General features: G+C 38.9%; 1 protein-coding gene across 2 annotated transcripts in view; it reads right to left on the bottom strand.

Moving 5' to 3' along the window:
* Positions 1 to 55: 55 nt before the first annotated feature.
* LOC119174653 (ras association domain-containing protein 1) overlaps positions 56 to 15,027 on the bottom strand; it is a 31,616-nt gene continuing 16,644 nt past the window's right edge. For both annotated transcript variants that reach the window (XM_037425645.2, XM_037425646.2), the window contains exon 9: positions 56 to 10,074. In XM_037425645.2, the coding sequence (XP_037281542.2) occupies positions 9,856 to 10,074 (219 nt within the window). In that variant the 3' untranslated portion in view covers positions 56 to 9,855. The remainder of the gene's footprint in view (positions 10,075 to 15,027) is intronic.

Genomic DNA, 15,027 nt, shown 5'->3' with positions numbered 1-15,027 from the left:
GAACTTCTGTAGTAAAATAGATCTTGCTGCCACCACATAGAAACACACAACAGCCTTTTGCATAGATTTTGTATGTTTATTGCTTAGCTCTGTAAATAAATCTCATTTCTCGAAGAACAAGAGGTTGTTTCTTTTTTGTCCATTCCAGAAATGACTCATCTGACAGGTCATACAATACATTTCACATTTCTAGTGCAATGCCTCGCAGCCTGTAATGGCAGGGATCTCCGCTGGTTCAAGCTGGGGTTTCGTCACACCAGAATCGTCCCACAAGTGTATCCCATTTACCTCGAACCAAAATTTTGCATGACAAGCACAAGTGTGTCCTGGAAAGAATGACCTATTTAGACGCAGAGGAAAAAAATCACTCTTCTAGTACACTGTAACCACACTAACAGTAACAGCAGTTCCTGTACACCATCTCCAAGGTAAATAAACGATCAACACAACTGCACATCACCCCGATGAAACAACTTCATCAGCAACATCACGCATGAGCAGTTGTGATAAAATAGGTAAATATAAAATGCAGCATCCTGACTAGAAAAGTAAAAAAAAAAAAAACCAGCACACGCCCAGAAAGCCAACTACCTATCGATTCAAAAGAGAAGCCAAAAAAGTACAACAAAGAGTGCATACAAAAACTCCAGGTGAAGAGCTCTCCAGATAAATCTCATCAAGTGAATACGAAAAGGAAGCGTTAGCTTGTGACCTGCATGATACAAACAGGAGGTAAAAATGGGCTCATCAGTAAATATATCTGAATTTTTATTGGTATTTGGCAAAGAAACTTGAGCTATAGTGAATCTTCTAACCAATCACATTGCGTCAGCCTTCCCAAATAATTTTTTTTAGATTAAACAAGACAGCTAATGACTATGTGAGAGAAAAGAATATCAAAATTCTCTACTCTGTTTGTGAGACATTATTTAACAAAAATTATTAAAATTAGAATATGGGAAACAATATTTGATTGTAGCCACTGATACTGTTTTTTCCTTTAATGTGCATCTAGTTGCACTTATATAAATACATTGTTGTTATTTTTTTTAGAAAGCCTACCCCTAGACACATTATTGGTGGTGAGAAATATACAGATGCAAATTCACACAAAAAGAAATGCTTATGCCTTCCTCATGTTCCACAAGGGTAGAAGGTTTCTAAGACACAGTCTTTATGTTAAATGTTAATTCCTATGTTACTAATGTATTACTGTTCCAGTTTAAATTATAGTCTTATACATAGCTACTAAGTATGAAATTCAGCATTTTTGGCAAATATCGTATCCCAGAAATTTTTTACTCCAAGAGCAGCTGAAAAGTGGCTTCAAATTAATGCGTTCTCTCATGTGCAGTTTCAGTCATTTTTCAACAAAAACACATACACACTTACCACATGATATAATATGGTAAGCAAATTAATAGGAACTCAAGCAGATGCATAAAAAACATGCAGTCCTAGTAACAACGTGAGCTGAAAGCATAGCACAGGTGAATTCCGTCAATTCGGCTAATGAAAGGCCTGTGAAATTAATGTGAATTATTATTTGTTCTTTTATAATTTACATAAGCAAGGACGATCCTCACTGCAAATATTTCGCTGTGGTGGCTAGCATTACCATAATAGCATCGTGTGGTACTGTGAATGCACAATGCATGCGACAGCATTTAGATGCATGATAGTTGAAGTGTTTTACCACAAAGCATGCGCTGCATTTTCAGCCAATCACTTTTGAATAAAGTTACGTTCATCATGCACTTGATGGATGACCCCGTGGACAGGATCTCCACTACTTCAACTAGGCATATCATAACACAACTGTGCCAGTATCCCCAAAAGTGATAAGCAACGGATACGTCTGCAGTGATACACCAGAAAGAATAAGCACCAGTCTGCTTCAATTCACCATGTCCTAATACATTCTGATGTTTGTAATACAGGTTTTCCATAAATCTTAGAATAGTGCACTCGATGTTTGAGACAAGTGAAGAGGTTCAAAATGTATGAAAACCGATGAAACTCAAAATCCAATGAAGGCTGATTTGATGAAAAACAATCACAAGTGAGCATATGGCATGCCAAACAGCAAAAAAAATGCATGTACATTAGTGTAGTTGAATCTTGATTATATCTAGTTACACCATAAAGCCGACACCTATGTACATACTCTGCCCAATTCATTCAAAAAGCCCCAGCAACACAATACCCACAACCAACGGCCTGTTGCAGCTTGCCTAATGGTGCCAAACAGCCTAGGGATATCTGACACACCAGACTACTGGAAGAACTCGGTGAGCATGGCCCAAGTTTCCCACAATACTTAGCGTTTACGTACAGCAATGGCACTACAGTTGTTCAAAGTGTATACATTGCGTATTAGGTGAATATAATATTTTTCAGAGCTGCAACCATGACAGTATTGCATTGTGTGTAGTACTTGCTCTCATTGTAAAGCGACACAGATCCATTTAATTTACTACGGCTCTTTTAAAATGGTAACTTTCATACTCAGAATTCTTCATCTAAGTACCTTCTAGACAAGTGTGGCACTGCAGTCAGTTAAATATTTAAAGAATGAATATGTTGAAAGACTATCTGGAGGACCTACAAAAACTATGAAATAACTTCACTTAAATTTTATACAACAAAAGGATATCAGTTTTCAGAACAAGCTATTGCACGTTAAAGTTTAAATTGGGCAAATTTAAACTTTCCTTCTCTAAATCACATTTATCCCAACTTTGCCACCACTTAGCCCTCTTATCTTCATTCTAGTTTCTTTAATTTTTTCATTCACTTTCTTAAGGTGTAGAGCTGAGCCCGATCAAGGGTTGCAGATGAACTTTCCCTTATTGGGCTTCATCTTCTCGTGATAGCATGTCTCACATGTGAATGCTAGCCCATTCCAGTCAATCTTCTGGCCTGGTGGCACATCTGTTTCCAAACAATATGCTTCCCACAATGCTGCATCATAGTTACATTGGTGGTACACTGTAATATTACCGTAGCACATAGCTATAGAATGTTTAGTCTTGAATTTCATAAACTGCTTAGCGCAACATCTTCACAAGTGCACTGGTGCCACTCACCACCAATGGCTACCTCTGAATAAGAAGATGGGACAACTCAAAGTTTTCAACACTGGAGCAAACATCACAATGACTTAACACTGTAAATAACTTTTGCGGTAAATTCTGCGTAACAAGTGCCAAATTTATTGCATGTGCTGTTCCCGTTGTGCGACCAGCAAAGAGTTGTCACAAAGCTGCAGCTGCTTTGCGTGAAAGCTACACCAAACGGCTGTAGTACATCCTGTCACTCACATGCTGCACAAAATGCCTCTCTAGAAAACTTAGTGAAACCTAGCGACACATATTTTCTTTCATGGCAGTTTGAAAATTCCAGGCTAACATCCCTAAGAGCTTGCTGAAGCAATAGAACTATTTCCGGTACAGGAATGCAACAGCAATATTTCTACATTTCTGTAAAGCTCTTTAACAGAATGACAGGATAGAAAACTGAACTGCCATGACGTTGAAAACACGCCAAGCTATAGGCAGGCAACCTGCCAGTCAGACAAATTTAGATTATCTGATGAATTCGAGTGTTGCGGAATGCAGCCCTGTATCAGTACTGTGGTTTGCTGCTAGATCTATAGGCCCCAATCATGGCTCGGTAACAGTGCAGTGCACATTACGGAAATGCTAAAGGTCCTAACCGAGATTACGTTGTCACAGTGCGTAATGGAATGTTAGTTCTTCAAGTCAGCATGGGGCAACACAGTTCCCGACTACAGCTCAGCACAACTCCTAAAATGTAGTTTAGGAACAGGTTCTAGTGCCAAGTGAACACAGCATTTTCGGCACATACCAAAGAACCTAGTGGTCAAGTTAATATTGCCATGATTTGTGAAATACCATACTAGATAATACGACAGGCACACTAAGTACCAAAGTGCAATGCCACCAGGCTGTTTGCGGGCATTTAAAAAGTTAGGGTATTGGAGACATCTCATGCAACCACAACAACTACAATCAGGCTTCAAAATGGTAATTTAAAACTGAATGTTAGCATGCAGCCACGATTCCTATTGCTAACATGACTGCTCTGGCAGCCGGCTTCCATGTTTGTATGCTGTAGCTATAAGCCCCACTGCTCAAGCACATGGCACACTCTCAGTAGCCTATGAAAAATTCCACCACATGGCAGAGATGGTAACGCTAGCAGTATTGTATTCAAACTTTGCAAAACTCAATAAATATATAAAATTGAAGGGATGCTAACGCACCAAACAGCAACACAAATTTGCAAATATGAAGCAGCGACTGAACGTTCAGAGTACAGAGATGATAAATTGCCGATCACTGGACAGCATACAAATATGCAGGTTTTTCGACAGCAACTCCACATAAAAAGAAGAGCAATAAATACACAGGCAGGTTCACTCAAATCTGTAGCACTCAAATCTGCAGCAATCAAGCTTCCGCATATGTGCGACTGCACTAAGTATTGTGGTTGGATTTGAAAGTAGTTTTGGTTAGTCAAAACAGATAACCAAGGGGATCTAGATCAATTGAGTCACGCAAAAAAAGGGCGAAGTCTGAAAAATAGCCATGCAAGAATAGATATGCATGTGGCAGATTGAAGGAACAAAACGGGCCTTAACAAATGCATGCAAGAAGCAGCTTGGAAATTAAAACCATCCACACGGAAACTTGCACTACAACAGAGCCAAATGATTCCAACAGACAGTTATTCAAAAGAAAGTATAGGCATTATTCTTGTATGAAAGTGCAGTGTAGTAATTGTCATGCAAATCGAAATTAAAGAGGACGAAAGATTGCCCTTTTTATCGGTCGAATCCAAAACCTACAACCATCGAACTAGAGTGTCATACAAGTAGTCGAATCCCTTTATAAGAGACACTGATGTAAGAGACGATTGGGTATAATAGACAGCAGTGTGCCTACACAGAAATATGGGTTGACCAGAAAATAAGAACATGGTATTTGACCCTGCTTATAAGAGAAAACTCATCATACATTTAAGCCGAATTAAAATAAACTTGCATTTTACCGAAAATTGGTTTGTTATATTCGAATATTCGTTATAGAGCTACAATTGTCATACTATATGAACTGCAAGAACATTTCTTAATTTACTAAGTTATAAACAGTGTTTCATTATATGTGGGTTCGTTATATTGAGGTACGAGTGTACAAGCGACGACAAATGCTTCGTAGTAGGTCTCTTATAGTAGTTCAACTATAATTCGAAAGTTGTGGCTTCCTATCTCACTAACAAAAAGGGTGACTTTTCTTTACTTCAGTTCATTTAAATGTATGACACAGTTACTAGACTATGAGATGACAATTATTGCCTACTATACCTCACCTAGCCTAACTGTCTGTCAGATTCAACTGATTGTGCCTAGCAAAAAAAAAAAAAAAACGAGCCCCTTGAAATTTTTTTTTTTCATGCACAGTGGTGGAGGTGACTGAAATATATAACGAGACATGAAAAATATTTGATAGCACAGAGTGCCTCTTGTACAGCACAGAAGCAGAGGGAAGAAGCCTAGTCTGCGACCTTTCTTCCTAGTTCTGCACATCACGCAACGTCATAGTAGTGCTATGAAGTTAGTCACATTCACAAACAAGTTAATCCACATTGCAATATGGTAATAAAATGCCCATGATAGAAAATTTCTATGTGAGAGTCCAGCACGTAAAACAATTAAATAGAAATAGGAACATAATGTTCAATTTTACTGCCCAGTGTTACAAACCACGTAACCCAACACCACTAATTTGAAGGCACTACACAAGCAAGTTTTAATAGAAATGTTTGGCCTACAGTGTTCTCCCTGGATAGATAATTGCAAAATGCTGGACAAAATGGTCAAAAATGAATGCAGGCACTGGCAGCAAACCTTCAAATCGATAAGTATGAAAGCCATTCAAACATACTACTTTGAAGAATTGCGGGATTGTCCGCGATATGTGTGTTGCGTGGGACAATGAAAGTGTCAAATGCCCCTCGAATATTTATAGTGAAAATGACTGAAAAAGAAAGGTGCTAACAACAACAGGCCAAAAAAAGAAGCTTGAGGGATAAAAAAATATGATAAAAAGAGCTTTAGGCACAGAAATATCATCAAAGTGACTTAGATAAGGCCTCCACAATGCTATATGGGCACAATGCACAAGTTCGAACACTTCTACCAAGTGCCAGTGTCCTGATATGATAAATTTTGGCTCATGCCTAGTTTACAAGGCAACCTTGCACCGCATTTCAAGTCAATAAGTCAATGCTGAAATCAACATCTTTTATTTGACTTATGCCACGACTCCATTATCCTAAGGCATCATGGTCAGTCGTTGGTCCTCTCAAGACTGCAATGATAAAATTAAAATATAGGGACGGGCACGAACAGTGAAAGACTGCCAATGTCTTGCATGTTTTCAAATTGCAGAGAGCTGTGGTACTAGGAGCAACCTGGCATCTGCCACTTCACATGCTACATTTATAATGAAATACTGGCCACAGTGTTTTACTACATTAGGGAGCCTTGCTGCTGTGATAATAAGGCAGACTGTGTACTAGGAAGACTTATAAGACCGTAATACTCGTAAAAGCATAGCAAAATATTGCACACCCTGAAAATACACAGCTTTTTACCTGAACCGGAATGTTCAGCAAAGAAACTATGACTGCTGAAACAACTATGACGCGTAAAAATGACACACTTATCCTATGTGTTCTCCGTATCGCAAGTTACTTTAGGCTACCTTCCTGCTATTATGTACACATGCAAACATTGATATAACGAACCGGAACATTACGAAATATTGGTTACAAAAAAAGTATATTGAAGAATACTCTTGCAATAGTGACAGTGTTAGGAATATACTTTATAACGAATTTTCGAATATAACAAACTTATTTTTATGTAAGGTGCAACTTCGTTACAATGAGTTTGGCTGTATTGCCCACCCTGCACAATTTAAAGGTAGCAATGAATCTAGCAACCACAGAAAGAAAAGGCTTCCTCCTCCTTTCCTGGTGTCTACTTCGACGATTGCCAGCTGCGTGTTCAGCATATTACAATATGAATAAACACGGTCTATTAAAATATCCCACTGCACTCAGCATGATTTTTACCTTTCCATTCTGCAGGTATATAGAGGGGCCCTGCATCACTCTTACACGTAACCATCGAATGGCTTCACTATGAAAGAGTTTATTGCATTGCAAAAGTACGAGTAGACTTGCACAGGTTTGTTGCACGTTGTAATTGCTTTCCCTCTTCCCTCGTCCCGACCAACGTGCTGGAAGTTAGTAAGCTGAAAGTGATGGCACGAAAGGAAGTAATTATGTCACGAGTGTGTTATAACCTTGAGCACTTCTCTCTTTTTATTTCTTTTATCTTCAGATTGCAGCTTAATTTCAGTGTGATCGCGAGCATAAGCATGTGGCAGCCTCCTGTGGAATTCACATTTACTAAGCAGTTCACTGTGGTCAAATCAGCTAAAGGATGTGGATACCGGCATGTGGCATTATTTGTAGAAAGACGAAGGAACCATGTCTAGCCAACTTTAAATATTAATTGCGAATTCTGGGGCTACCTCAATTACCGATCGGCAGCGTTTTATGACCATGCTGAAAAGTGTTGCAGGGCCCTTTGCAGATATTGTACCAAGTTTCCAAAAAATGTGTCAAGCAGGAAAGCCACACTTCTACCGAATAGCACCTGAAGAATAAAGAAAAACTACATGCGACTCGAGTACCACAAAAAACAGCTACAAAGGAATCGACTGACGTGCTTAAGTGGGAACACGTTGTGATTACTTCTCACTCGTGACAACTATTCTCGTCGCTGATACAGAAAGGGTTAAAGGTGAGAAGAATAAGAAGAAGACTTCAGTGGGAAATTTGTCGGTCGTGGTACATACCACTGGGTGCATCATGAGCGAGTTTTTATGTCAGAATTATGAAAGCAAGAAAACTATGCTCTGCATTGCTTATTGAGATTGCCACATAATCAAAATCTCACTGAATAAAGAGCACGGTTGGAGACATGCTACAAAATGGCTTGGGAGGCATAACATTCTTTAAATCATGCATTTGAAATCTTGTTTAGAATTGCATAATCTTCAAGCATGGGGTGAAAGTCATAGACCAGTGGTTCTCAAATGGGGGTCCTCGAACCCTAAGAGGTCCGCGAAGCCATTTCTACGATCCGCGAAACCCTCCCCGACATTTTTCTTGAAGCGTGACAGTGCCACGTATTGATGAACTGTCCAAACTGATGTGATGTGGCACGTTTGTTTGATGTTTTTGGTAGCAATAAAAGGCTCCAGTCTCACACTCCAGTTGTGTTAATTTAACTACGTACCCCCCATCCTCCCTCCCCTTCACTGCAAGCGGTCCCCCAAGACTTCCACCAGTCCACAAGAGGTCTCCGACATATTTATGGCTGGGAACTGCTGTCATAGACAACTGTTGGTAGAATTGTATTATCAATTTAGGCAAGCCAATCGTTCATATTCGCATTTTTCTGTGATGTTCCTAGGAATAGCATTTCCTGCTGTTTTATGGCACACGTTTACGCTAACTACACAGGACTGTTCCACCAGCATTCCCACTAGTTGTGTGAAATAATGTAATCTTATTTTTCTACAAATCACATCCTCACCAAACTAAGAGGAGGAATGAAAGAAGCATCTTGCATTTCTTTACAATCATGCGAGAGTGAGCAGAATAATTATCAAGGTTAGTCACCCCGGGGTATTAAACTTATTGGAAACACAGAAGCTAGTACTGGTTAGATGAGGCTGTTTGATCACAATTTCCACTTGACATTTCATATTAGCTTTACAGACGTTTTTTTCGCCTTCTTTTCACACTGGTACTGAAGGAAAGTTGTATCCCACAAATGCTAGATTACACAAATTAGACGAAACTGACCTATCAAGTCTGTTTCCTGTATTATGGTTTTATGGCAACATTTGTGTAACTTCTGGTAGTTTGGTTTATTTGTGGTTAGAACAGTTGAAAAAAGATCGTGCTATTTTCGTCTTAGTATATGTGTATTAACATTACCGTTCAAGCTCCTTAATAGTCTTGTGTACTATAATTGTTATCATTGAAGTAAATACTTTATACCCTATATACACACGTCTGCAGTATTCTATACAAATACAGACACAAAATAATGTTGGAACGAAAAAAAAAAAACCCTTTCATATCACTCACTTTTGCGCTAACTGTAGTAAAACATCTGTACACCGATTTGCAGAAATTCATTGCAATAAAAATGAACAGAAAAGAAAAGTAGATGGCTAATCGCCTTTTAAGATGTGACGTGAACAGGTGTAGTGATTTAAAGAGGAAGAGCAAAAGCGCGTGGAAAGAAATAAATATGCCTAAAGGCAAACATATACAACTCTGTCTGGCACGAACAGCATTGAATGTGCCAGTTGAATAGCCCTGCTGCATTTAGTCCATCACCGGGAAGCTAGCAACTTCAAGCGAAAGCAAGTAAATCACGTATCAAATGCAGGTACTACTAGTTATTAGCGGGACGAATAAAACATCGAATGCACACGAAAACACATCTGAACTTCGTGACTAATGTCGAATTCGGTGCCCGTAGTTCTCGCTTGCAAGGCATTGAGTTAACTCCAATTAGAATGCATAAATGCCCACCAACACGTTTGAACACGGTGCGACACTACCTCGAATGAACTGCTGGCACTTCAAGTCATCGACAACAGCGCAACTTCCAGAGGTCTATGGCATGCGGAGAAATTGGAAAACCAATTTTAGAAGTTCTAAGCTTTAACGCCAAAATCAAGAGCTTGATACGTTTTCTGCACGCTCAGGCCCATGTGGCTCCGAGCCTTCCACCTCGAGAACTTCATTTTCAGGCTTCGGGAACAAGTCCATTGCTTCCTGAATTTTCGAACGCACGAGGTCGTACTTCAGCTTCAGCTGGGTCAGGTACTCTTCCTCTTCGAGATCCAGAATCTTCAGGAAGTTTTGAAGCTCCGGAACTGCAAAGTCCTCCCACTGCAAGTACAAAGAAAAGACAAATCTCTGTATTAACCAGTCTTATGAGGACAGAAAGGTGATCACTGCATCAATTTTTCAAGACGAAATTTAAGCAAAAAGTGAATGGCAGGAGTTACCCATATGACATTTCTCATAGCACAATCACAAAACATTGTAAATTTTTTTAGCGCAATGCCAATTGAAAAAGTACATATGCCTTGTGCAAACGAACCTTGGGCTGATTTTTCTAGACAAAACTTAAGAAAAAAGTGAATCACAAGCATTGCCAGTAGTATGACATTTCTTACACAATCCACATTTCCTGTTGACCACCAAATATGACAAAGCAGAAGGTCAAACAGATTTTCCCTCATACTACATACGACTGAAACAGCATGTAAGTTATGCATGCAAATGCAGCAGGAAGTGATTTAATGTTGATGCAATGCTGATACAAGCTGTGGCGTGAACAGTAAATAGCAGCAGTAGATTCCCACATGATTTGCACGGTCAGTGTTTTATACTGTGAAAAACTACACGCCTGTATCTAATACAAGCTGAGAGGCAATAATTGTAACCCATCCAGGAACTGTGCAAAAATACAATGAAAAATCACGCAAACTACAAGTTAATCATCATAATCATCATCATCATTAGCCTGACTACGTCCACTGCAAGACAAAAGGCCTCTCCCATGTTCTGCCAGTTAACTCGGTCCTGTTTCAGTTTCAGTTTTTATTGAGCATTTTCTTCACAGAGTTGCGAAAAAGAAAACGCAACGATCAGAGCAAAAAGCTGCTATGTTAGCAGCTTGACGAGGCTCCTACCCCTTTTCACTTGGCATTACAAAAAAAAATCAGCAGAGCACAAAACATGAAAAAACAATTTGACGTCGATCTTCAAAACTTCAAGAAATTAGAAAATAAAAAGAAAATGCATCAAAATTACATCAGTTTCAGGTTTACATAAGATAAGCAAACCACAAAGAGAGAAAAAGAACAAAAAACAAAAGAAAACAGCGTGCGTTCAATCATGAAACAATGCACACGTTGCTAAACGGCTACCAAAGTATTACAAAATGATTATACAACTTTTACAACACTGGGTATGCGAAAAGCACAAGTTTTAATGCACAAGGGAAACACTGACGAGTGAAATGCACGTTTTACTCGTAAAAAAAAGCAACGAAAAAAATGTCAAAGAAAGTAAACATTATAGGATGCCATGTTACACACGAGCACTATTATAGGTTGTTTCTTTTACATATAGTACTGTAGCCGGACAACTAGAAGAAGCTAAACTACACGCCGCCATTTTCGATGAGAAGGTTCTTAAGTTGTTTTTTATGTATATTAAAGATGTCGATGTTTTTATTTTCAAACATGTTAAAACAAGCTGGAATACAGTGTTCAAGTCTTCTCAAACCGTGATTAGTTCGCGAATAAGGAACGAACCAGGAAGGCCTTTTCCGAATGTCATAATAGGATTGTGTATTTTTTCTGAGGTTACACAGTTTAAGAAAACAAGCGTTGTTTGATAGCAAGCTTTGTTTGTATTTCATAATAAGGTTGAAACTGTGTATGTGATTGATCAGTAAAATCTTATATTCTCTGAATAAATTACTAGTATGTGCGTCGTATGGTACGTTTGCAATATGACGAATCGCTTTTTTCTGCAGTAAAAATATTTTGTTCCAATTTGCTTTAAATGTATCTGCCCACACTAGACTACAATAGTTTATGTGAGATGAAAACAACGTATTATAGAGTAAATGTTTAATGTTTGCTGGAAGTATCTGTCGAAGTTTAGAGAGAGCACCACACGTCCTAGCTATATTTCTAGTTATTTTATTAACGTGTTCGTCCCAATTGAGATTTTCATTAAAATTACTCCTAATGATGAAACTTCTTTGACAACCTCAATTTTTTTGGGCCCGAGATATATATCCAAACCACGACAGACAGCCTTCTGAACCGGTGCAAATACCACAGCTTTGGATTTTTTTGTGTTGATCATTAAATAATTTGCAGTACTCCATATGAAGATGTCGTTAAGAATGTTGTTGGCTGAGTCTGCAAGCTTACCTAAATCATTATTATGAAAAAATATACTAGTGTCATCTGCATAAATTATAAAGTCCACATATTTGCTGACACTTGTTATGTCATTTATATAAATATTAAACAGTAGGGGCCCTAATATGCTGCCCTGAGGTACACCTGACGTTATAGTTACTAGGGAGGATTGGCTGTCATTTATAACTACAGATTGCTTTCTTTGTGATAAATAAGATTTCAGAAAGTCAAGTGGGGATCCCCGAAAACCATAATGACACAATTTTGCATAGAGTACTTCGTGGTTGATTCTATCAAACGCTTTGGAATAGTCAATAAAAACACCCAGTGTTAACAGTTTCTTTTCAAATGAGTTAAGTATGAGTTCTTTTTGTGTGAGGAGAGCCAGTTCCGTGGACATGCCCCGTTGGAAGCCAAATTGATGCGGTGATAATATAGAGTACTTTTCACAAAAAGACATGACACGTTGATATATGATTTTCTCTAGCCCTTTAGATATAACAGGAAGTATCGAGATCGGACGATAATTAGAAAAGATATTTCGGTCACCAGATTTGTATAAGACACTAACTCTCGCATGCTTCATTTTTTCTGGGAAAACTCCCGTGGATAAGCAGATATTAAACAGATGGGTAAGAACAGGTAACAAAAAATCAAGTGCTGCTTTAATAGGTCTAATTTGTAGGTCATCTATGTCCCGAGCAGTAGTGTTCTTTAGTGACATAAATACAGACAATACTTCTTCAGGAGTTGTGTTTAAAAAATATGCGGTGCTCATGTTTGGCACACCTAGAAAGTCCCTGTAATCACTATTACAGGCACGAGAAGGGTTTGATAAATCAGAGGACACCAGCGTTGTGAAGTACACGTTAAATTTATTAGCAAGTTCTTGACCCTTTACTATCTTGTTATCTATGTTTAACTCAAGTGCGTTGTCTCGAGAGCAACTTCTATTTAGAAGCTTACTTATTTCTCGCCAAAGCACGTCGCCACGAGTGCTAACCCTCTTGAAGAGAGCTTCATAGTACGCATTCTTAGTTTTTCTCAGTTGCTTCGTTACAAAATTTCTATACCGCTTGAATTCCGAAAGATCGTTATGGTGTCTTGTTTTCACGAATTTCGCGTACAGTAGATTTTTCTTCTTAATCATTTCCAGACATTCTCGTGTCATCCATTGTTTCCGACCTTTCTTTAGGATTTCGACAGTTTTATATTTAAAACACTTATGGTAAGTTTTTCTTAACAGGCACATGAATATTTCATACGCCTCATTAGCGTTGACTGATTTATAGACAGGATCCCAACAAATCTGCGCAATTTCACGCCTAAAAGTGTCTAATGTTTTGTTACTAATTTCCTGTATTTTGTATGATTCTGGAGTTGATACTTTTGCACGATTAAGATACTCGTTGCGATATTGAAACATGTATATAGGGTAGTGATCACTAATATCGGCAATAACAGTTCCAGATACGGTTGAATCACTTATGTCATTTGTAATAAGTAAGTCGATAAGGCTTTCAGTATCTGAAGTGACACGTGTAGGTTCAGTAATAATATTAGCACACGCAAAGGAATCAAGTAGTAGTTGGAAGTTACCAGAGGTTTCAGTTTGCTGTAAAAGGTTTATGTTGCAGTCGCCCCCTATGATAATGTGCAACTTGTTAGTGCACGCATACGTAAGGAGATTTTAAAGAAATTGAAAAAACACTTCTGTTTTTCCGTCAGGTGGACGATAAACTACCACATATACATACTTGTGACATGCTAGTGATAATGCCTCATAGTCTGGTGTAGTAGCTGAAAAGTCTGAGAGAAGGCTGCAAACTAAATGGTCAGCAATTAGTTGCAAAACACCTCCCCCTCGACGAGAGGGCCTGTTTAGAAAGAACGATTTATACGTTGGCAAGCATAGTACCTCGTCATTGCACGTGTACCAAGTTTCAGAAATCACGACGATGTCGAATTTAAACGAGAATTCGTCGAGAAACGTAGTTATATCATCGTGCTTGTTGCGAGCTGAGCGAGCATTTAAGTGCATGATACTGCAATACCCACTAGTGTAAGGTATATTGATATCACGTGGTAATATCGCCATCTTAACAAAAGGAAAAAAATAAAAAGAAAAAAAAAGGTCGCGCCGAAAAAACGAAAAGTGCTAATCAGATAAGCCTACGGCACGCTAGATGCCCTGCGGCTGCTTGAAGTGGCCGCATGCATCTTGTGCAAGTCAGCTTCACATGTAATTTGAACTGCACGAGATGTTTCCGTTTCACGCGCAAATATTTTGCCACCACTTGCCCACGCGAAGCGCCAGTTCATTTCCTGTTTCCGAGCAATCGTCATACCCAGCAATTTTTTCAGTTGGGGACAAAGGTGCTCATTTACGAAAACAGACTGTTTAGTTGTGAAACCCTGTTCCTCAGCTGTGAATCGAGTTCTCCTTGCTTTCTTAACGATGACATCCCTTTTAGCTCGGCGATTGAAAACAACCACGATGTTTTCGTTCAGGGGGGCATCACTGCCTGCTTTGCTACCCCGATCTTGCTGCTGCCAATTTATTCCCGCAAACTTCTTAATCTCATCTGACCACCTAACCTTCTGTCTCCCTCTAACCCACTCGCCTTCTCTGGGAATCCAGTTAATGTCTAGCGGTTATCCTGTCTACGCGCTACATGTGCGGCCCATGTCCATTTCCTCTTCTTGATTTCAGCTATGATATCCTTAACCTGTGTTTGTTCCCTCATCCACTCTGTTCTCTTCTTGTCTCTTAAGGTTACACCTACCATTTTTATTTCCATTTCTCACTGCGTCATCCTCAATTTAAGCTGAACCAGCTTTGTAAGTCTCCAGGTTTCTGCTCCGTAGCTAACTACTTGCAAGATACAGCTGTTAT

This window comes from Rhipicephalus microplus, chromosome 5 (assembly GCF_043290135.1).
Source record: "Rhipicephalus microplus isolate Deutch F79 chromosome 5, USDA_Rmic, whole genome shotgun sequence".
Taxonomy (NCBI): Eukaryota; Metazoa; Arthropoda; class Arachnida; order Ixodida; family Ixodidae; genus Rhipicephalus; species Rhipicephalus microplus.
The sequence above is the reverse complement of the archived record's forward strand: the minus strand, read 5'-3'. Positions and strand labels throughout refer to the sequence as shown.